The sequence below is a fragment of the Drosophila innubila genome (genome assembly GCF_004354385.1).
Source record: "Drosophila innubila isolate TH190305 chromosome 2R unlocalized genomic scaffold, UK_Dinn_1.0 1_C_2R, whole genome shotgun sequence".
In the NCBI taxonomy this organism is placed as follows: domain Eukaryota; kingdom Metazoa; phylum Arthropoda; class Insecta; order Diptera; family Drosophilidae; genus Drosophila; species Drosophila innubila.
The window spans coordinates 16,609,624-16,631,894 of record NW_022995374.1 but is presented as its reverse complement, the minus strand read 5'-3'; the positions used below and the strand labels follow the sequence as shown (position 1 = coordinate 16,631,894).

At 34.0% G+C, this 22,271-nt stretch overlaps 6 protein-coding genes and 6 non-coding genes across 13 annotated transcripts; 6 read left to right on the top strand and 6 right to left on the bottom strand.

Moving 5' to 3' along the window:
- Window positions 1-380: 380 nt before the first annotated feature.
- On the bottom strand, window positions 381-452 carry Trnae-uuc. The gene has a single exon. It is a non-coding gene; the product is annotated as a tRNA-Glu (tRNA).
- Window positions 453-852: 400 nt separating this feature from the next.
- Trnae-cuc lies at window positions 853-924 on the bottom strand. Its single transcript has one exon. It is a non-coding gene; the product is annotated as a tRNA-Glu (tRNA).
- Window positions 925-1,292: 368 nt separating this feature from the next.
- On the top strand, window positions 1,293-1,364 carry Trnae-cuc. The gene has a single exon. It is a non-coding gene; the product is annotated as a tRNA-Glu (tRNA).
- Window positions 1,365-1,667: 303 nt separating this feature from the next.
- Window positions 1,668-1,739, top strand: Trnae-uuc. The gene has a single exon. It is a non-coding gene; the product is annotated as a tRNA-Glu (tRNA).
- A 106-nt stretch (window positions 1,740-1,845) lies between these two features.
- Window positions 1,846-1,917, bottom strand: Trnam-cau. The gene has a single exon. It is a non-coding gene; the product is annotated as a tRNA-Met (tRNA).
- A 2,944-nt stretch (window positions 1,918-4,861) lies between these two features.
- Trnai-aau lies at window positions 4,862-4,935 on the bottom strand. Its single transcript has one exon. It is a non-coding gene; the product is annotated as a tRNA-Ile (tRNA).
- A 1,089-nt stretch (window positions 4,936-6,024) lies between these two features.
- On the bottom strand, window positions 6,025-6,585 carry LOC117783699 (thioredoxin, mitochondrial). The gene is made up of 2 exons (XM_034621229.1): window positions 6,404-6,585; window positions 6,025-6,347 (listed from the first exon to the last, which is right to left on the bottom strand). Exons 1-2 carry the CDS (start codon window positions 6,568-6,570, stop codon window positions 6,095-6,097), a joined length of 420 nt encoding a protein of 139 aa, XP_034477120.1. The 5' UTR covers window positions 6,571-6,585; the 3' UTR covers window positions 6,025-6,094.
- Window positions 6,586-6,780: 195 nt separating this feature from the next.
- Window positions 6,781-7,345, bottom strand: LOC117783277 (general odorant-binding protein 56d-like). The gene is made up of 2 exons (XM_034620598.1): window positions 7,243-7,345; window positions 6,781-7,184 (listed from the first exon to the last, which is right to left on the bottom strand). The coding sequence occupies exons 1-2, from the start codon at window positions 7,294-7,296 to the stop codon at window positions 6,843-6,845; spliced, it is 396 nt and encodes a 131-aa protein (XP_034476489.1). The 5' UTR covers window positions 7,297-7,345; the 3' UTR covers window positions 6,781-6,842.
- A 10,885-nt stretch (window positions 7,346-18,230) lies between these two features.
- Window positions 18,231-18,831, top strand: LOC117783717 (general odorant-binding protein 56d-like). Its single transcript, XM_034621248.1, has 2 exons — window positions 18,231-18,335; window positions 18,398-18,831. The coding sequence occupies exons 1-2, from the start codon at window positions 18,285-18,287 to the stop codon at window positions 18,743-18,745; spliced, it is 399 nt and encodes a 132-aa protein (XP_034477139.1). The 5' UTR covers window positions 18,231-18,284; the 3' UTR covers window positions 18,746-18,831.
- Window positions 18,832-18,973: 142 nt separating this feature from the next.
- LOC117783715 (general odorant-binding protein 56d-like) lies at window positions 18,974-19,684 on the top strand. 2 transcript variants are annotated; one of them, XM_034621247.1, is made up of 2 exons: window positions 18,974-19,192; window positions 19,261-19,684. In XM_034621247.1, exons 1-2 carry the CDS (start codon window positions 19,139-19,141, stop codon window positions 19,642-19,644), a joined length of 438 nt encoding a protein of 145 aa, XP_034477138.1. In that variant the 5' UTR covers window positions 18,974-19,138; the 3' UTR covers window positions 19,645-19,684. The 2 variants fall into 2 exon arrangements, with proteins under 2 accessions (XP_034477138.1, XP_034477137.1); XM_034621246.1 differs by having other exon boundaries at window positions 18,977-19,192; window positions 19,255-19,684.
- A 619-nt stretch (window positions 19,685-20,303) lies between these two features.
- Window positions 20,304-20,980, top strand: LOC117783714 (general odorant-binding protein 56d-like). The gene is made up of 2 exons (XM_034621245.1): window positions 20,304-20,414; window positions 20,478-20,980. The coding sequence occupies exons 1-2, from the start codon at window positions 20,361-20,363 to the stop codon at window positions 20,895-20,897; spliced, it is 474 nt and encodes a 157-aa protein (XP_034477136.1). The 5' UTR covers window positions 20,304-20,360; the 3' UTR covers window positions 20,898-20,980.
- Window positions 20,981-21,278: 298 nt separating this feature from the next.
- LOC117783713 (general odorant-binding protein 56d-like) lies at window positions 21,279-21,909 on the top strand. The gene is made up of 2 exons (XM_034621244.1): window positions 21,279-21,365; window positions 21,428-21,909. The coding sequence occupies exons 1-2, from the start codon at window positions 21,312-21,314 to the stop codon at window positions 21,836-21,838; spliced, it is 465 nt and encodes a 154-aa protein (XP_034477135.1). The 5' UTR covers window positions 21,279-21,311; the 3' UTR covers window positions 21,839-21,909.
- The last annotated feature ends 362 nt before the right edge of the window (window positions 21,910-22,271 follow it).

Here is a 22,271-nt window from a genome sequence, read left to right as displayed (position 1 = left end):
CCGTCAGAATCGTGGTATTCAATTATAATCACAAAGTGTCATAATCTTGTATCATCAACTGGCCTTTTAGTATTTGGGTAGAACGTCAGTCTACCTCTACTAATGACAATCGTTCTGTGCCAAACAATAAGCTAACCAATCGCACGATGCTAGAACCAGTTGAGAATTAGAGCGTAAAAAATGAAAAAAAAGAACACGTTGTGATCGCACCGCACACACAAACGCACAATCAAATGATACAAACATGAAACAAAAAAAAAACAGAAAAATGTTTTTTGTAGCATTTATTAATTTCCTGTATTATTTTTTTGATCTTTGTATTAATTTAAATAGAAGCTAAAATATTAAATGTTACACTTAATAGATATAAAAAAAATTACTTCCCATACCGGGAATCGAACCCGGGCCTTCTGGGTGAAAGCCAGATATCCTAGCCACTAGACCATATGGGATATGGTATTGATGGCGACTAATAGCACTTTTATTATCACTACATTTGTTGTGTTGCTGCCAGTTAGCGGAAAACAAACGGCAGAACTATGGCTACATGTTAAAGAACACTTTTATGAGTACCACCTTTAGTTTATTAATTTATTTAAAAAAAAAATAAATATTTAATCTGCACTGTAGTCGCTAATAGATCCATTCATGAGGCACTAATTATAATAAGCATCCAAGTAAAAAAGCAGATACAACTGTTCTTGAAATTGTAGTAAATTGTTAATTAATTTTTTATATGTATAAAAACAATTAGAAAGATATTTGTGTTTGGTTTAATTTTTAGTTGTAAAAAATATAAATAAATTTTTTTGTGATAACAAGTTAAAAAAAGAACTATTTCATTTAAACAGTTTCCCATACCGGGAATTGAACCCGGGCCTTCCGGGTGAGAGCCGGATATCCTAACCACTAGACAATATGGGAGATGTTTGTTCGCTTGCCAAGTTGCGTATATCAAGGAATCGAATGTGAATAATGAATCACCAATGGCTTGAACAACAAAGAAATGTCTATTACGCCATGTTTGTAGTGAATTGCATCAGCAATATGTAAGCCAATAGACAGTAAATAAATAAGTTAAAGCAGAACATTTCCCAAGACAATAATGAAATTTGTTTGTTTGATTGAAAATGTACATACGATAGCTACAAAAAAAGGCAACAAGTAAAACATACAAAAATATTCATAATGCATTTCTAATAGAGCTTGGCAACTCATATGAAGTGTGCCGGAAAATTATTAAAACTTGTTTCGTCAACAGAAAACTGAAATTGGTCTGCGAACTGAACATATCCCATATTGTCTAGTGGTTAGGATATCCGGCTCTCACCCGGAAGGCCCGGGTTCAATTCCCGGTATGGGAAACTGTTCAAGTGAATTGGTTTCAATTTTTTTTATTTCTTTAATAAATTATTAATTTTTTTTAAGTTAATCCAACAGTCTAACGGATATTAGCAAAATTTATGACCACTTATTTCGATTTTTTAATAAACTACAGTTGGTACACTTAATAGAGTGCATTAATGCAGTATCCATAGTGGTGACCACATGCTTATTTTTTATCATTTTTAATGTTTTTAAATAAATATGTTTGATTTTAGCAAACTCGCAGCAACATATGAAATGTGGTGATAATAAATGTGTTATGAGTCATGTAGCTTCGCATATCCCATATGGTCTAGTGGCTAGGATATCTGGCTTTCACCCAGAAGGCCCGGGTTCGATTCCCGGTATGGGAAGTAATTTTTTGACTTTTGTAAAAAAGAACTAAATTTAAATTTTTTTTAAAATATAATAAAATCATAAAAAAGAAGTGAGGAAATTGACTTTCCCAACTTTTCATCTTAGCAGAGCAAGGTTTCGATCCTCGGACCTCTGGGTTATGGGCCCAGCACGCTTCCACTGCGCCACTCTGCTTGTTGAGACATTTACATCTAATGCTCAACTAAAGCTAGAGACAGTGGTAAGCTGGCTGCTGTGAAACTGTTATGTGCATGTGTTGAGCGAAATCTTGTGCTCACACACGCAGGCACAGTGAGTCGAGCAAACCCACGTGGATTACGTATTTACTTAACTGTGGCCGCACTCTGTTGACGACTCTTATCGCCACGTTGCACGTGGCCGCAGCTTGGGTTCCCCTGGCGCCTTGACCCCTCTCTTTGCTTGCTGGGGCAACGCTTTTTGCCTTTGGCTCAAATATGGCTTTAATAACCGCGCGACGAGTGCAATTTTCTGTTGATTTTTTGGCTTTGTTTGTTTTTGCAGACAGCGGCTATATGTACTTGTATATAGTGTCTTTAAACTGGCTTTAGGGCTGTCTAAGAAAATACCTTTAAAAGGATTCAAATTATAATATAGTTCAATATTGCAATACGTTGTTTTAATTATAGAAAGTTATCGCTATATTGCAAAACTGAAATAACAATATTTCTATTTATTTTATTTATTCAAATTCAACAAAATTGTAAAATTTTGGTTGCCAATACGAAAAGGTGCATTCAACGTATTAAATTGACATATTTGTCAATAAATTGCAAAATTTTAATTAATTTTCGCGCCACTTAAAAGCCAGCTGCATCGTTGCACAGCCACGCCCCAATCCTGCCCCAATCGCCCTCTGTGAAAATGGGAAATGTTCACAGACCGCAAACACTAAATTGCAAATAAATTTGTTTAAATATGCAATGGCAAAGCGTCAAGTGTCCGTGTGAGTGTATGTCTGTGTGATTGTAAGGGAGAGAGGCTAAAGTAACGGTTACAGCAACTCCAGCATCACCTGAAAAGGGTGAAAGGGGTAAAGGGGGCAGTTGCCGCAGCGAGAGACATGAGACAACGACAACGTGCGGCATCAAATTTTAATGGGAAAACCCCAAAAAGTTCAAGCCACAAAGTCCATTTCCATCGGGCAACAGCAACAACAACTTGACGCTCTTTTGCTCTGGTTGTTGGCCAACATGGCTGATGTACGCTTTTGGTTTTGGCCACGAAGATGTTGCATTGACATTGAATATTGATGAAAATAAATCGAATTTTCGTCAGACAACCAGACGGTTAGACTGTCTCCACAGTAGTCAATGGTTCTCTCTGCTTGTCAAACCAAAAAAGAAAAAAAAAAACACAACAACAACAACGACAACCACAAAAAAGCTGGACATCTCCATATGCATGAATGTATGTTTATATTGATTGCCAAAATGGTTTGAGCCGACCAAAAGGGTTACGGCTGAATTGAGTATCAGCTTGAGTGTCAAAACCTTCCCATGCATGTGTGTGAGAGTAAGGTTAAAAGACATTGGTGGTTTTATCGGAGTTGTGCTTGCAACGAAGTAAATTACATTCGATATGGCAATAAAATAAACTAGAAACAAGTTCGGTCTATTGATGGTATAGTATTTAAGAGTTTCTCTATAGGTAAATTTATAATGATGTAAGATTTACTATAATTTAGACTTTTTTCTAGAGTTTTAAATGGTATTTACAAACTAACGAAATTTAATTTATTTATTATTTACCGCCTTAATGCAAAAACTGCCGGCTTAACACTTTCAGTTAAAATGCTATGATTTTTTCCCACATTTTTTCACTGGTTCACTGTTTACTCACATCCACTTTCCTCGCTTTTCCCGTTTTCACCACGCCAATTCGCCCTTCGATTTGAGGAGTTAACACTTGATTTGTATTTAAAAATTATTGACCAATTCATGGCTGCTGATTAAGTTTGTGTTTGTGCTTGTCAAACGCTTTGTGGCAAAAAAACTGAGAGAGAGAGAGAGAATGTGTGTGTGGGAGAGAGAAAGGCAGTTGTTAAACGATAGCAAGTGATTGATTTTTACAGCCACAAGGCTATGGCCACGGTTAAGGGAAATTGCATAAACGCCACATAGTGCACATTGCAGCCCATATGAAAATCCAATTTTCCAGTGATTGATCATACAGATACACACACACAGAGTGTGGGCGGTGAACACACACACACACACACACATACATGTCAGTTTGGTGTTGTGGAAAGTTTGTTTGTTGACCATACGCAAAAATAATGTAATTAAAGCAATGTTTGCATAATAAAAATTAATATTTGTTGCATTTTGTGACAGAGAATACAGCACAAAACGTACTAAATGCAATGCATTTATTGACAGACCCCTTACCCATTCCCTTCCTTTGGTATTTACCTAGGCTGTAGTACAGTTGTCTGGCAGCGCTTTATGCGGGCTGTCAAAATCAGACAGTTTGCACACATGATGTACCTTCCCCGAGTCCGAATGCAAGCCCAAACCCAAACCCAAACCAGAGATTTGGAGTCCACTGGCCAGAATTCCGGATTCGGCTTTGTCCGGCCTTCTGTTTGTTCAAGTTTCGTTTCAGCAAATTATGTTGCAGCATATGAAGGGGATTTACACTGTTCAACATACAGAGTGGCAACAGTGTCGTCTCTCAGTCTCTAGTCGAGTGTCTGCAACGTTTGCATGCAAATATTGAAATAAGTCTTAATTGAATACAAATACTCAATTACATTGCGGCAAATCTATTTTGTGGGTCCAGCTCAAACATTTCCGAGAAACAAGGGGAGGCAACCTTTCCCAATCGTAAACTTCTTCAGTTGCCAATTGTTCAACACTTTTACTTTGTAATTGCAATTTTGCTTATGGGCCATAAGTGTCGCCAAACCACAAAACGATATGAGGCAAAAGGGTTAGGGATTAGTCTGTTATACTTTGAATTTTTGTTTGTAGAGCAGAGTGTGTTTTTTTCTCTCTTTTTCTCTATCAAGAAAAATATTTTTTTTTTAATTAAATTTAAAATTCGATTTAATATCTACATTTTTAAAAATATAAATTTAAAAAAAAAAAATTGTATTTGGCCCATGAGGGGATCGAACCCGCGACCTTCGCGTTATTAGCACGACGCTCTAACCAACTGAGCTAATGGGCCAATGTGAAGTGAACCAGCTTAAAGGTATACTCGAAATAATTCTATGCAATTGCTGCTTTTAATATGTGGATTATTTAGCCAATAGATGGTATTATATATAAACTATAATTATCTTTTAATAAATTTAGCACATGAGATAAGGCTATATATACATTGTCTTGGGTTTTATGGCCTTTGTATTTCGTGATAAACTTATTTTAAAATAATTCTTTCTAGGTTAATGACACATCACGCATATTTTTATATTCTATATTCTTATTTTAAATTGATAAATATAGAATTATGCAAACATCTTCATTTTGTAGTGCGATTCATATGAAAATATACAACAAAACTTTTGCTATTTTTATTGAGCTTAATTATTTTCTATATTTATTGGTATACAGCTATTGCATATAAAGCTAGGTACTTTTAATAAATATTTTATTAAATAAATCTCCCATAAATTTCAAAATACTTTAATTATATTTTAATTTTAATTTTGTACTCCATTTAAGCTAGTGTCATGGCGGTATTATAATTTTAGCTGCATTTTCTTTGCTCCCATGGGAGCACAAGGTTTTGCCTAGCATGACATGCATCTTGGAGTTGGAACCCAAACCTGAGCAGAGAACATAGCCCAAGTAACTGCCGAGTAACATATTTGACACTTCATTAAAAAGCAACATTAGCAAAATCAATTAGAGAGTATTCCCAAAGCACACAAAATGCGACATAACCAGCAAAAGCAAATAGAGATGGATAGATAGATACATATACTCGTTTACTTACTATATAGAGAGTGAGATGGGGAGAGAAGTTTCAGTAGCTTTGTTGTTTTTGGCTAGCAAATAAACAAACAATTGAGATACACATGAGATACTCGTATTGTATTTGTTGTTGGTCTCCTGCTCTGATGCTGATTCACAAATTGTTTGGCAACCAGACAGGACGACACAGGATGAGACGAGCTCAGTTGAGCTGAGCTGAGCTGAGTTGAGTTCAGTTAAGACTTTGTTTACATTTTGAATTGTCGGCGCCGATATTTGTACTGGTAAATCGCCAGACGGCAACTTGTTAAATGGAAAATTAATTAAAAACGTGTTTTCCCGTTGATAAACAATTTATTTTTTAATCAAACTTTTATACGAATGTCTTCAAAAATAAAACGTGTATCTGTCTAGCACTCATTACTGCGTCTCATGACGTTATTTAGCCAGCTTCGTAGGCTCTCAGAGCTCTGCAGTCCCTCCATGCGATTTAGTACTCTACCATTATGCATTACCAATAGCGATGGTACTGAACCCACGTCGTAATCCAAAGCCAGATCTGTCAATTCGTCGATATCAACCCGGGCCAGATGCACCCGTCCCCTCTGTTCATTCACAATATTCTCGAGGCGGGGGGCAAGTGCCTTACAGGGTGTGCACCAGCTATTGATTAATATAATCAATAATTGTCGATATTTATCGATTATTTAGTGACTTACCTGGCATGAAAGTCAACAACGACAGGCTTCTGACTACGTTTCACCTTCTTCTCAAATTCTTTAATGCTCTGAACATCAAATATGGTTCGGTTTACTGACGGCTTGGCATTAGCTAAATGCGTCAAGCTCTTAAGGAGACGCATTTGGGGAAATCTAGCTTTCGACATTTTTAAAAAATAATTTAGTTCTGAATTTTTGTTTGTATCTGATCGAAAGCTTTTTTAAAAATGATATTTGGAGCCCCAAAATTAACTTAAGTATCTGTGTCTTGACGGAAAAGTCGATGACTACTTAAATACAAAAATTCCAATTTAAAGAAAATACTTATTCAGAATTTAAGAATGATGGAGCTGCCAGAGTTAATAATAAATCCATTGTTAATGTTCATATTTATTTATTGATGGAATAAAAGCAAACTGAAACTCGGTCCAAATACGGCTTACATTCCAGTAGCGCGATTCTTGTGGAAACACTGGAAATACTGGTAGGCCGTATCGCACTTGTCAGCTCCCTTGATGGTACCGCACTTGGCCAGAAGGGCCTTGACAGTATCAGCACCTTCAGCATCTCCCATTTTTTCCAGCATTACATCGGGCTTGAGCTGGCCATCAACCATAAGGCCAATTTTCTCCATCATGCAACTGGCAAAGCATTTGATCTTCGGATCCTGATCATCGAAATTGCCACTACGTAGGGCAGTAGCCTGTTCGTTGGTAATGCCCTCCTGCTCTCCACATTGCTTTTCATTTTTTTGGATGATTTCCATTTGCTGCTCAGTCGGCTGAAGTCAGTTTTAAAGTTAAGTTTGTGTTACAGAACTGTCTACTCTGGCTACTTACCTTTCCAGCCAAAACAATTGCCAGACAGGCAATCAACACAATCAAAAATTTCATTTTGAATACTGCTTTTGTCAACAAAAATGGAATAATTCCCAAAGTCTCTGGTATTCGTACTGTTGACTTTATTCGTTCCGTTGATCGCTTTTATATGATGTTTTTAAGTTTTTTTAATTTGTTGTGACAAAAAATGCATTTATTTAATGATTTTTTTTATTTTCATTCAAACAATTGCAATAGTAATGATGATTTGAAATCTTTTGTGTTTATTTAATTGTTTGGTCGAGTTACTAGAGTAAACAATGTACAGCAATTAACTTTTTTCAAACTCTATCTAATCTATTTATACCCTGTAATGCAAAAATTGTTTAATGTGGCAATTATTTAATTTGATTAGTTTTTGCAAAACAGTTACGAATCCACAAAGGTTACTACAAATTTACTATTGTTAGCACCATCTACATGAACTCAAGTGTTAGTAGATCAAACTGCATTTATATTTTTGTTGGTTTTAAATGAGTAAAGAGTACAGTATACCTCCTAGTCGTTTTGCTTGTTTTCTTGGCCAGCATCCAGGCTGTTTATGCGACCTACTTGACAAGCTCGAATGAGACTGCTTTAAATTTGTTTGCCTTGGTCAGCAGCTACTTACATATGTGCTTAGAACCACAGAGCTTACCCTACCATATATATATAATTGAATGTGTATAAGTATATATATAGATTTGGGTCACATTAGATCACATGCTGCTGATAACATTAAGCAGGCACTTTCTCCATTTTGTCGGGCCATATTTACTTGCTTGAAATGAATGATGAGATGCCTCTCTCTGTGTGTGTTGTCTAAACATTTTTACGATTCAGGGTTAGAGATAGGATAGGCTGTCATTCTGCTGGGCTTTACATAATCTTCAGTGCTTAAGAAGCGGTCTTTCAGCAATTAGTTTTTGTGTGCATTCAATGTGCAGATAAGTAGCCAAGTTGCAAAAGAGTTTTCTAATGTGGTCCCAACTGATGGATGATTGACAGTCGCTTGTCAAGTGGGTTGAGTGATGCCTGAGTCACAGAAATTTAATGACCTTTTACATAATGCAAATGTGGGCAAAAAATAAAGCCAGCTCATTCACCAGATAGATAATGAAAACGACCCAAAATTTGAATTCTTTTTGGAGGGAATTTAAAATACAACTAGACCCAGAATATTTTAAAAATGCTGATGATGGTTTGGTAAGCAATCATATGTTTATTTTTGCTAAAAATATGTGAAAAGAAAAATCCGATCACAGAGTATCTTCAAAAGTTCAACTCAACTGAAAAATAAATATAAAATGTATAGACGTGCCAATTATAATTTGTGAATAGCCAGGTTAGATACAGGATATCTGATAGCCTGAAATACTTATTTAATATACTCGTAGTCTCATATATATTATGTGAAAATATTTACATGATGATAAGAAATTATTTTTGCATGTTATCATTTCTAATTTGTTTCAAATTAAATGAGTTTTCCACACAATCATAAAATAGACAATAGCATATATATTTTCTATGCCCCACTCTTCCTTGTGTGGATCGGAGGTGTAGCAAATGTAATTAAAAAACTTTCAAACCGCATCAACATAAATGTATGGCGTATAAAATTCTGTGCATTTGACAATTTACGGTTGCCAAAAAGTTGACATTTTCTCTCGGCGACTGTGTGTGTGTGACTGTGTGTGTGCTTGTGTGTTTGAGGGCGCCAATAACCGCTAAAATGTGTGGGCGTGGATGTGAACATGTATTGTAATTTGAGAGTTTTAAGCTTAATGAAATGCTTTAAAAAGTTGTTATTGTTCATAATATAAATACACATTGACTCGCATCTATCGATGAGCAGACGGTCATTTAATGTGTTAAATGCTATTACGAGTTTTCCATTTTACGACAAGAGAGAGAGAGAGGCAAATAGTGTGGGGGAAAGGATGGGCTCGAGAATAGCAATTTCATTTATTTTAATTGAAGGCAATAGACAGCCCTTTAGGGTTGCCAGGGCCATAAAGTATGTCCGAGAAAGACATTTCAATTTAATTGCATTTAAATCGCAGGCCCAAAACACCTTAATAGACCATTAAGGTGTGCACAACCAACCCCCTCAGCCCCCATTTTAAGGAGAAAAAGGTTTAGTTGCAATATGTGCAGGCAATAAACATTAAAAGTCATCATTTAATTTCAAATGATGGCCTCAAATGAATCCCATAAATTTTATAAAGGTAAATTTAATCAATTATATACATTTATTATGTTGAATTATTGATGACAGGCAAATCTAAAAAGCCAAAAAAAAAAAGAATTGCAAAGCCCATTCCCCCGTTTAAATACCACTCCCCTCAATTCTAGACATTTCCAAAGCTATACATAAATTACTTGACTCATCTATTATCCTATATAGTTTACTCATCGTTGTTTTCTTTACACAAAACAAAACTGGCGCCAGCTACCAATATTCCCCTCTTTTAGCCGCCGGCTCCATAATTTTCCATTAGCTTTATTATATACTCATTTGCGCAAATGTCTTATATCATTGTTATTAGTGAATCTTATGCCTATGATTATTGCTTCTCTACATGTGTATCTATGTGTGTTTATGTGCGCCTTTGATAAGCTCCCTCAAAAACAGCATCATACGAAACTATGGGGCAATTCCTTTGGGTATCCAGTTAGAGGTTGGCGAAAGGTTGTTGAACTCTGTTCAACATTATTGGGGTCAGCTGGCAAGTGTGTGTGGATAGTTCGACCGCGAAATTACGTAGAAGAGGCATATTTAGGGGTTGTTTCTAAAGATTTTTTCTAGGAATGTATTTTATTATATTTTCATAAAATTTTGTATGAAAATATTATATGATATTTATTAAGAGTTTATTTTTAAAATTGCTTTGAATTTCAATTCTATGTTAATAACAAATATAAATTTATAAAAACAATTTTAAATCAGAATTGAATAGTATATTGCAACGTCATTTAAAATTAAAACTGTTTACCTACTTACGAGTGTTTTTCCCAGAACTATAAAACTCTAAGCCAAAATAAACAAACAGCCAAGCGAAGTTAATTAATGTCATTAGAAATAATTTCAAACTAAAAATAGACCTAAATTCAAACAAAATGCACTTAACTTTAATTGCTGAGTCTTAACTAACGTGGGGTTTTAACAAACTGAACAATGCGTCAACAAACCAGAATTAGTTGGCCAGACTTTAGATGCAAATGGCAAAACTTATTGTAGAACATTTTCTGTTTAGTCATTTCGTAGGAGAGGTTCATTTTAATTAATTAAATTACTGATATTTGCATATTTTTGCAGCTTTCATCAAATTAAAACACACGTGTCACAAACTTTACGAACAAAACTAGTACGTGTATGACTCTGTATTTACCACCTGTTCATTAAATAAATAATGAACTCATTTGATGCAGCTCAAAATGAGATGAAAATAGATTACTTTTTGGCTTCACGAAGACAGAATACCCTTTACTCAATGTTAAACAGATCTTAATATTTATAGAACCGAATTGAGAGGAATTTTTGAATCACTTTGAAATTTATTACAGATACATACTCTATGACAATACTCGTACTCAGCTGCAACTTCTGTCATTAGCTTTATGTAGTTTAACAACAACATAACTGACGATGAATAATAAATGTAATTTTATTGCAATTTCTTTGACTTATATAAGAGTTTTCTTAACTCTTTTAAGTTTGGAATTCGATGGTCACTTTCGATAAATGTTCGAGAGCATGTGTATAATCCCCAAGGCTTATAATAAATTCCAAGCATAACTCTACACTGGAATCTTGAACGTAGGGAAAGAAAGCAAATTAATATCAAAATGCGCATTGTTATAACAAAACCCCTGAACATCCCTCCACACTGCCACCCTCTTGCCCACATTCAATTCCAACCCGCAGGCATTGCAGTTACAACGTTTTTTGATTGTATTAAATATATTAAATATTTTTTTTTGATTTTCTTTTTGAAATATATCTATGTATCTTCATCCATCGATTCATCACTTGCTTGGTGAGAAAACGTAAATAGAATATTTTATGCAATTTATTTTGATCATGTTGAAGTGCCTAAATATTCTTTGGGTGTTGTTGATGCACTCGTGCGTCTCATGCAATGCAAAATTATGATGAGAAGGATGCTTAGAAAACAATGTAAAAAGCACAAACAATATCAGTTCAGCTCAGACAAATTTCATTTACCACAATAAAGAAATATTTATTTTCAAGTACAAATTGTAAGCTCAGTGTAGAGGTTTATGCTTTGATAAAAGGCATCAATATAACAAAAATACTCCAGAGCAAAATATGCCGAATTCGAAATTATATTAAGCATATTTTTAGGCTTAACTTAGAATTCACAAAAACAAGAAATACCCAAAATAGTCTTTCTTCTAAACTGGGCTATAAAATATGCTATAAATGCCTTTATTATAGCCTTGTACTTAAAAATTATATTGCCTATCCACTTTTGTACTTTTAGGGCTATGGATTTGATTTGAAATAGTGATGTAAATATACATTGAAAAATCGACAGCTCGATAGCACTACTTTAAGTGGACAGCTCAACTTTAGTTTAGTTGTACATTAAAAAAGAAAGACTACATTTTTTCCACTACTATCTATTTTTTCATACTTTCCTAAAAACACCTTTTCAAAATATGAAAACTGTCATAACTTGGTCAAAATTCAACTGATTTTCTTCCAGATGGTCAATTTTATCATTATTTAGCCTCTAATTTGATTCTGCGTGGTAATTGGAAAACAAAAAATTTTTTCTTACTGTCCATTTTTTTTATACTTTGCCACTTGACACATAAAAAAAGTTGTTATTTTATTATCAACATTTATTAATTTATTATTTATTTATTATTTTATTATTAACATTATCGAAGAAACATAATTTAATTTAAATGAAGATTAGTTTAAATGAAGTATCTTAATCGAATATTAAATCTCCCACAAAATCTCTGCAAATCGCGAACCCAAATAAACTGCTAAGAATTGCATTTTTTTCAACATATCCCTCAGATAGCATTTAGAATTTTCCATAGTAGTGCACTTGCTCTCCGGCAACAACTTCCTGTTGACGCCTTTGAAGTTTCCTGTATTTGCGACAAAATAAAACGCATTTACTGCCCAGCTCATTACACACTAAAAAAGGCAATCGAGCATCAAATTACAAAGCAAATAAAATGCAAATAGCTTTTCTTTCCACTTTTCCGAGCTTCTTTTTGTTTTTATTTATATAAATTTGTATTCCTTGTATAGGGTAGCATGATTTGGTAAGACAATGTGGAATAGTTCTAAGGAACTGAATGAGAGAACTCGATGTGTTTTGGTGGAGTTAAAATGCGGATTGTTATTTTTTAAAAAGGCTAAGGTATTCGTCAAGTTTAAAACAAAAACTAAACTGTAATCAAATATGTTAGGAGAGAACAATCATGGTCAATTTATATAGTAGCGTATCCAATCTTCGACTTTGAAACATTTGAAGGGTTCTTTTTTTTCCACTCTCTGTTTTGGTAGCACTGTCAGGTCCAATTTCATGCAGCTGACCACGAGCGTTGTGCCTTGTAATTGCTAAGCTCTGGATTAAACAATTTCCACATTTAACATGGCGCATCTTTAACCTTTGCAACAATAAATTTCTGGGGCTTTTTTTGGGGATCTTAATTTTTGGCGTGGCGATAAGAATTTTTAGCCACGCTGTCATTTGGGGGGCTTTGGCTTTTACGATCCGGCGCAAAAGACGCATATCCTTGTTTTGGTCCTGACACTGCTGCTGCTTGTTGTGTGTGTCTAATTAGATGCTTTGCCTAATTAGTTGGTTTTATGTGAGGGCTCTTTATGCCTTTGGCTTACCTTTTAGACGCATGTCTCACTCTCACTCTCTCCCTCTCCCTCTATCTCTGCCGTTTAAATCTCCCTCCCTCTCGTTTGTGAAATCGTGTAGGATCCATGTCGATATGCTCGTATGTAAGTGCCAAGAGAATGTTATAAACTTTAACGTTTATTAAAAAATTCCATGCACAAGGGCCATGACAATAATGTGAACTAAAGCAGCGCATTTGCTGCCGATTTTTGCCGGAGTTTCCAAGCAAAGCTCTGTTAGATTTTTCAATTTCTTACAAAATGGCGACTGCATTCCTTCACCTGACTGTCTTTTGAACCCTTGCGCAGTTCCATATGAAGTACCACTAACTGGCGCCGGTTTTCCTGGGGTTCCTTTTGGTCTTCTTGAGTTTTACTGAACTCAACTGAACTTGTCACAAAAGAATTCATTTTGTCGCGCTCGGAATTTGCCGGCAGTTGGCAAAAATATGCGTTGTGATGCTTTTGTAAGCTTTTCGCCTCATCCTTCGTTCATCGCTCTTTATTATTATTTCCGTTTCTTTTTTTTTCAACAAAACTGGAATTCAATAAATATTATTAAAACACTCGCAATCGACTATGGCATGGCAAATCAACAAAAAATGTTCACATAATTTTTCTGATCCTTTTTGGTTGGTGCTATTTTTATAAGCATATTTTGTGACCCTTTTTAGTGTCCTTGCTCGCTTTTTGGCCCAATTTTATGACGCGTTTTGTTACCAAAACGAAAATTTTTGGTAATATGAGCACATTTAATTGCCTAATTGTTTTGTTCTTGCCATTTTATTGCAATGCGGCCATTTTTTTTACGACCGCACGACATTTTCTTCTTCTTCCATTTGCTTGTTTTCTTTTTTATTTTTATGACTTAATTACTTAAATGCGTTTTATTTTCCATGGGGTTATAATCATAAACAAATTATAGAAGTGGAAATTATGATATCTCCTTACGGACATTTTATGTCCCCCGATTAGAATTTTATCAGCTCCATAAAAAAGTTTCGAATGTAAAAAGAAAGTAAATAAAAAAATTAAGAAATTAACCACAAAATTACAAATTCTATTTATAATATTATTTATTCTATGCCACCTAAAAATGTATACTATAATACTGCTAACTATGCTCTAAAGAAAACTGAGTCTATTTTCAGATCTAGAACGATGAAATAGTGAGGTCATCTTCAAAGAAATTTGTATCCTTTCATCAGCAAACTGGAATATTTACACAAAGAACTCGCCGCGTGCCTTCATTATAATTTAAATTAACTGAATTTGCTTTATTTGATTTAGTTGCTTTAGTGTTCCGTTGGGTTCTGTCCTATTGCTGAATTTAGTACATATTTTCGCTCTAATTGCGTGGCCCAAACTGAGCTGGTCGAGATAAGCCTTTTACAGTGGTCCGAGAACACGGATAGGAACGAGGTGGAGGAGATGGGATGCGAACAAGGCCGATGTCGGAACCATTTTGAATTTATTAGCCCGATGGGTCGAGCTACGCATTTGACCCTAGAGAAGTGGGCTAAACCTCACCCACGTTCCGTTTTGAGGTTTTATGCCAGCTTCAGCTTCAGATTCAGACTTCTTTTATTTTGTTTTGGTTTTTTGTGAAATTAATGCGGCAAACACTAATTAATTGCGCAGGTGTTGCAGCTGTTTTACCTGCTGCTTTTTGTTGTTGTTGCATGGGATAAGCCTAATTGAATTTCTGTAGGCTTTTGTCCGGAACAGAGAGATCCCCCCGTCAGACTTGTACAACGTGACAGTAATAAATGATATATCGACCATTAAAGGTTTAACTGGCCATCATTTGACCAAAATTTATAATTATTGTAGAGCATTTTATTTTTAATTAAGGTAATTTATTCAAAATTTAAGTGATGTGATGAAGCTAAACCTATAAAACCTTTAAAAGTGCTATAAAAAAAAAACTGTTGTAAGTATAAAATTCTGGATGAAATCTTTAGCCATCAGTAGAAATATTTGCAATGTGGCAAGTTGCCAGTAATAAGTATAATGTTTAATTTGATGACCATAATCAAATTTATGATTCGTTTTGTTTTGTAATTATATTCAACAGTTTTTAGTTTTCATAGTTAATAAATTTACTTGCATGACTTGGCATATTACATTTGCATATGACTGGGAATACTTAGCAAGGCTTTGGCATTTGGCTTACGACTTGGATTGGTTGAACTGGGCACGGGTTTCACTTTGTGGGTCCCTTGTGGCTGTGGCTGTGACTGCTACGAGTATTCTTTGGTCATATCGCATTATAATGTCAGTCATAATGTTGTCGTCAAATAGTTTTTCGCGTGACATTTGCATTTCAGTTTGCTTGACATCGCTTCCACAAGCCCCCTCTGGGTCCAATGACATTTCATTAGCTCACAGGTCTCCCCTCTCTCTCTATCTCTCCCTCTCTTTGTCACTCTCTATTTCATTTTCTCTAGTATAACGTATGGTATTGTTTTCATTGTCGTTTTATGTGCTGTTTATATTTTTATGGCATGCCATATAGTATTTAATATATATTCGTATATATGAGGTACATGGCACTATTAATACCCCTACTTCGAGCCAACAGTCTATCATGTCTACAATAAAAGAATTTTATTATTTTCTTATATGAAGTTATAAAACGAGTGGCGTTTTGTTTTTATGCTCTATCCGAATTGATAATGCCTAAAAACGGATATATTTAATTTCAAAATATAAAGCATAAAAATTAAGAATTATATTTTGTATTGTTATCTTTATAAGAACAGGAGTTATGAAGTGAGAATTCAAAAATTGACAGAGGAAATCTATTTTCTATTGTTACTTTTCGGTTTTTAAAGTTTCAAAGCCATCGAGTTATAAAAACCCAAGTTCAGTAAGTTGTATAAAATTGAGGAAGATCTCGAAATTGCAAGCAGTTTACACTGCTTGCTTTGCGTTGATTTGTAAACGACTGCAAGCAGTTCATAGGGTATCTCCAAGTAGAACAATCTCAACTAATATAATACACTCATCACAGTTTAGTTTTGTTTTATTTGTTGCTTTTTGGCAACTTTTTTTTGGCTACTTAAGTCACAGTTTTTTGTCCTGGGCGCGTTTCGTGTTTGCCGTTATTATTGTCTATAAATCTATGGCAGTTACAGCAACAACACGTTGACATTATGAATTTATTACTATTTAAATATTTTATATTTGTTATGGCCCTGGCAGGCGACGATGGCACCCAATAAGAGCTATGACATTTTATTATTGTTATTGTTTTGACTGTTGCTTTTGTTATTATTGTTGATGTTGTTGTTTGTTTGTTTTTGGGTTGGCGTGCGTAACTATTTATGAGTTTGTCTGGGTAAGTTTTTGTGCTTAACTGGATTCAGGTACTCTTCAGTTACAGATAGTTTGAGTAGGTCATGAATTATCGATGCTGTCAGCAGTAAATATTGGTAATATATGCGATATAACGTTATTTCTTGCACGAACATTGCCTCGGAAAGTTCCGTTGATACTTTGACCCATTCGGCTTAAGTCTCCATTTGCATTTATCAAGATTCAAGAATGATCGTAAATCGATTAATATTTAACTTTAATTATTGAAATGAGAGTTTCTAGTGATTTTATAACTTGGGTTTTAATCATCAAACCAGTTTAAGTGCTTGGACTTTGGAGTTTTTTATACCCTGTAAACTTTAAAAAGGGCTGCGGAGGGTTAAGGAGATTTTAGCGATTCTAAATTTCGGTAAAGTTTTTAATAACTTTTGGTAATAAAAATTACTTCATTTCTGCATCAATCCAATTTTTATAACATTCTTATTTGATATTCGCCAAATAATTATTTTACAATGTCACATTTAAATTCAAAGATTTTTATATGGACTGCATTAACACTGAAATAACAGGGTGTCTTCAGAGACGCACTAAATTTTGGCTTGTGGTAGCTCTGTGGACTTTGCTCCAAAAGTTTGCTTAAAAGTTTTGCGAATTGAGCTCAAACACGGATAGCGTCTGCCCCGAAGCTTATTCATTTATTAAAAAAAACCGGTATATCTCTCTAATGTATACATTCGTATGTGTATCAATATGAAGATGTCTGGCATGAGTCTGCCGTATCTCATTTACTGTAGGTTAGTTATGGAAATGTACTTTGAAAATTTGCACTAGACAGAGGCGTAGCGAAGGGGATTATGGATTTATTATATTATTAATTTTATATAGATCTTAAATTTTTATTTACTGACAAGAAATATTCTTTATAAAATTATTACAGGGTATTTTGAAGTATATTTTTATCCAAAAATGTAACGAATTATGTTTAGATTTTTTGTTTGCTATTATTTAGAATTAATAAAGTGTTATTTATAATTTCGTTGTTATTTTCCTGATCCGCACAATTATGTCTCATTAGGTAAACTGAGTGGGTGTATTAGTCCTGAGTAATGGGTATTTATTAAATCCACAGAAAAAACTAAAACAAAAACTTAATGCTTCGCTGCACTCGGTGGCACTTAAATCAACAACAAAACAATCATTAAAAATTAAAGTTAATATTTATTTTTTAAATTACTCAGTGCAATTAACACTTGAAAGGTAGTTTTGTAATGCCAATCACAATGGCACATTAAATTGGGTAATTCACTGAATTCATCTCAATAAATGTTAAGGTCGTCAGATAACAATTCATTTAGCAAGCACGACTTGAAGATATCTTATATATATATAAATTCAATTTAATATCTGCGATGAACGATCGAATGAACAGAATAAGTAATTTCGAAGTCACTCTACAAAGCTGATCCAAAATACTATTTATTGTACGATCAGACTGTTACTAGTTTACAGGGTATTTGATTAATGAATTAATAGTTTCTAGCTGTATTATGACAGCTAGGTAATGAGGGATTTTATACAGAACTACACGTTGAGAATCATTTAAAAACGAGACACAAATAAACTACTCTCATAAAGCTTAACATTTATAGTATATGTGATCAACCAGCTAAAAAAAAGCAGACAAGCAAAATGAAACAAATGAGAAACATGGGCAAAGTTCACAGACTCGAATCATATAAAAGCGAATCGTTCGATGAATCAAATCAACAGTGCGAAAAGCAAACCCAACGCGTAATACATCATGAAATTTCTAATCGTTCTGATTGCCTGTGTGGCTCTGGTGGCTGCCGATGTAAGTATATATATCCCCATTGATCTACAAATACAACTGATCCTTATTTATCCAATATATAGCATCTGCAACTGACCGACGAGCAAAAGGCTGCGGTGCGTGAAAATGCCAAGGCATGTGTGGAGCAGGAGGGAATCACCAAGGAACAGGCTCAAGCACTGCGTGATGGAAATTTCGATAATGTCGATGGCAAGGTAAAGTGCTTTGCCAGCTGCTTCCTTGAGAAGACCGGCTTGGTGGTCGATGGCCAGATCAAACCCGATGTGATTCAAGCTAAATTGGGACCCCTTGTCGGTGCTGACAAGGTCAAGGAAGTTCAGGCCAAATGCGACTCTATCAAGGGTTCCGATAAGTGCGATACAGCCTTCCAACTGTACCAATGCTATCACAAGAGCAATGCCCAGCTTTAAATCAAGTGAACGCCCAACAAATTGTATTAAATACACGAAAAGCATCTGTGAACTGTTAACTAATTAAAAAAAAACTATGAAATATATAAAAAAAAAAGAGTTTTTTTTTTAAAAAAATAAATTCAATTTTCAAAAATAAACAGAAAATCTTCAATTTTCCATGAAATAAATGAAATAAAATATTAAATAATTGGAAAGCTTCTAATATTTGTTTTTTACCTGGCTTCACTTCTTATGTAAGCTGTAACAAAGTGAATCCAATTCGACAAATTATTAATTAGACACGGCAAAAATAATCTATAAAAGCAGAATTTTAAATGATGCGATCACTTTAATAAGTAAAGGGTCTGGACTGTATCCAACTAAATAATATAGAAATCTTGCTTATTAACTATGAAATTTCTAATTGTTTTGGTGACCTATTTGGCTTTCGCTATGGCAGACGATGTAAGTTTTATTTTAAATCTATACGGAAGTAAAGGGAACTTTAGTGATCTCTACTTTTTTAGACTCAGCCTCTGAGCGCAGATGAATTTCCTGTGCTTACGGCATATGTTAAAGAGTGTCGCACAGAGCATAAACCCACCCAGGAACAGTTTCTAATACTGATCAATGGAGAATTCGAAAATGCCGATACCCAATTAAAATGCTTTTTAAACTGCTTTCTTGAAAAGAATGGTTTGCTCGTGGATGGACAAATTCAGCCCGATGTGGTGCTGAAAAAATTACTTCCCCTTTTGGGCACCGAGGCGGTTTTGGGCGCACAGCCCGAATGCGATTCGATTAAGGGCTCTGACAATTGTGATACAGCTATTAAGGTTTACGAATGCTACTACAAGCATGACAAAATAGTCCACCAGCTAACTTTACAATATTTTAAATCTAAAAACTTATCATAAAAATATTACATTAATTAAATAAAGAAGAACATTGCAGTAATTAGTGAAGCTTTCTATTTTAATAGAACTATACCTGTGCAAGCCTTTAGTGGGAAATAGAATAAATACAATAAAATTAAGCGATTCATTTGGCTTAGTAATTAATTCACTTTATACAACTTATAAAATGCAAATAACAATAACCTACAGCTTAATATACAATGCTCATATTACAATGATTAAAGAAATAGGTAAAATAAAATATTGAATAATTCGTAAGTTCTAATGCTTATACACTGATAGAAAAAACACCAAAAATCGAAAATTAAAAACATTAAAAATAAGAGTAAAAAACAAAGTTAAAAATATTGCAAATAAAAAAACAAAAAATAATAAAGAAAGCAAAATTTATTGAGATTTTTTTATAATATTTTTATGTTTGTTTTTGATTCAAATTGCTTACACTTTAAATCTACTAAATCCGTATTTAGCGCTAAATCATAGAGCAAAATATTAAAATCAATGTGGAAATTTTCAAATTTCACAGCATTTTTCTGTCAGTGTAATTCTTATGTAAGCTGTAACAATGTGGATCCAATTCGACAGATTATTAATTGGGCAAGGAAAAAGAAAAATATAAAAGCCGAATGCTGAAAGGGTGGTCACTATCATTATTTAAAAGTGAAGGGTCTGGACTGTATACAGAAAGTAATATAGTAATCTCGCTGAGATTTACCATGAAATTTCTATTTGTTTTGGTGACCTATTTGGCATTCGCTGGTGCAGTCGATGTAAGTGCTTTATAAAACCTATATTTATGTAAAATGGATTTTAAGTGATCTCTTTATAATAAGGATCTGCATCTGGATCGGTATATAAGTAAAGAAAGGAGTGATAAGCTTAAAGGCTTTCTTAATGAGTGTCACACAACGCACAACATCACCAAGCAACAGTTGATAATAATAGTCAATGGAAATTTCGAAGATGCCGATACCACTTTAAAATGCTTTGTAAGCTGCTATTATGAAAAGCTTGCCTTGTTGGATGACCAAAAACAGCCCGATCTGATGCTGGATGGAAAAAATCCCGTTTTTGACGCTGAATTGGTTAAGTCCTCACAGAATAATTGCAGTTCTATCACGGGCTCTGACAATTGTGATACAGCTTTAAAGGTTTACGAATGCTACTATAAAATTGCCGACAAAATTTTCTCTTTTCAACATGTAAAGATTACGAATGATACTATAAGTTTGGTTACAAATTCCACTTCTTAAAATGTGTGGAGTATACGAAAAATTCCAAGAAATGTTAAAAGTGTTATTATAATTTAATAAAAACAGGGCATTGCAAAAATTAATAAATCTTTTTATTTTAAATAAATTATTCCTGTGAAAGCCTTTAGCGATTCATTTTGCCTAATAATTAATTATCTTTATACAACTTTTTAAATGAAAATAACAATAACCTATGGCTTAATGTGTTGGTCATATTACAATGAATAAATAAATAGGTAAAATAAAATATTGAATAATTCGTAAGTTCTAATGCTTATAATTCTTATGTAAACTGTAACAAAGTGGATCCAATTCGATAAATTTTTAATTGGACACAGCAAAAGAAACCTATAAAAGCCAAATGTTGAAAGAGTCACTATCATTATTTTAAAGTGAATAATCTGGACTGTAACTATGAAACTTCTATTTGTTTTGCTGACCTATTTGGCATTCGCTAGTGCAGACGATGTAAGTGCTTTATAAAACTCATATATCTGTGAAGGACTTTTAGTGATCTCTATTTTTATAAGGATCTGCATTTGAGTCCAGAAGAGAAGACTGAGGGTGTCAACGAACTTATTGAGTGTCACTCAAAGCACAACGTTACTATGGAACAGATAACTTCGAACTTCGTCGAAATTGTCGAAGAAGCCGATAACACTTTAAAATGCTTTGCAAACTGTATATTTGAAAAGCATGGTATGATTGTGGATGGCCAGATACAGCCCGATGTGGTGCTGAAAGAATTTAGTCCTTTTTTTGGCGCTGACATGGTTAAGTCCGCACAGCCCGTATGCAATTCAATCAAGGGCTCTGACAATTGTGATACAGCTTTTAAGGTTAAGAATTGCTACTATAAAATTGCCGGAAAAATGCTTCCCTCTCAAATATTAAGGTTTGTGAATGGTACTTTTACTGTGCTTTCAAAGCCTATCCCTTAAGATGTATGGCAATTCACAGAAATTTCAAACTGTTTTAATAAATTAATAAAAAAGAGCATTGTAAAAAATAATTAAGAATTTGTATATTATTTAAATTATACCTGTGAAAGTCTTAAAGGGAAAAAATAATTAAATTTTATTATTATTTATTAAAGTTTGCATAAAAATACTTTGACAGCGATTAAGTGTAATAATATTAAGCGATTCATTTTCTTAACGAGATACAAATACTAGATTTCAATCGATGTAACGCCTAAAATGCAAATATTTTGGTCACATTGATAGGAACTAATCAATAAATGGAATAAATGATTAAATAATAAGTAAGTTCTAATATTTATTTTCACCTGACTCTTATGTAAGCTGTAGCAAAGTGGATTAGTTTCGATATATAAATAATTAAATCGATATGGCAAATATTACATATAAAAGC

Excerpts from the sequence above, each read along its gene's own strand:
- LOC117783699 (XM_034621229.1), bottom strand. The coding sequence starts at position 6,570 with ATGTCGAAAGCTAGATTTCCCCAAATGCGTCTCCTTAAGAGCTTGACG. Across the intron at positions 6,348-6,403 it reads GTTGTTGACTTTCATGCCAG|CTGGTGCACACCCTGTAAGG; the intron begins GTAAGTCACTAA and ends ATTAATCAATAG.
- LOC117783277 (XM_034620598.1), bottom strand. The coding sequence starts at position 7,296 with ATGAAATTTTTGATTGTGTTGATTGCCTGTCTGGCAATTGTTTTGGCT. Across the intron at positions 7,185-7,242 it reads CAATTGTTTTGGCTGGAAAG|CCGACTGAGCAGCAAATGGA; the intron begins GTAAGTAGCCAG and ends AACTGACTTCAG.
- LOC117783717 (XM_034621248.1), top strand. The coding sequence starts at position 18,285 with ATGAAATTTCTAATCGTTCTGATTGCCTGTGTGGCTCTGGTGGCTGCC. Across the intron at positions 18,336-18,397 it reads TGGCTCTGGTGGCTGCCGAT|CATCTGCAACTGACCGACGA; the intron begins GTAAGTATATAT and ends TCCAATATATAG.
- LOC117783715 (XM_034621246.1), top strand. The coding sequence starts at position 19,139 with ATGAAATTTCTAATTGTTTTGGTGACCTATTTGGCTTTCGCTATGGCA. Across the intron at positions 19,193-19,254 it reads CTTTCGCTATGGCAGACGAT|ACTCAGCCTCTGAGCGCAGA; the intron begins GTAAGTTTTATT and ends CTACTTTTTTAG.
- LOC117783714 (XM_034621245.1), top strand. The coding sequence starts at position 20,361 with ATGAAATTTCTATTTGTTTTGGTGACCTATTTGGCATTCGCTGGTGCA. Across the intron at positions 20,415-20,477 it reads CATTCGCTGGTGCAGTCGAT|GATCTGCATCTGGATCGGTA; the intron begins GTAAGTGCTTTA and ends CTTTATAATAAG.
- LOC117783713 (XM_034621244.1), top strand. The coding sequence starts at position 21,312 with ATGAAACTTCTATTTGTTTTGCTGACCTATTTGGCATTCGCTAGTGCA. Across the intron at positions 21,366-21,427 it reads CATTCGCTAGTGCAGACGAT|GATCTGCATTTGAGTCCAGA; the intron begins GTAAGTGCTTTA and ends TATTTTTATAAG.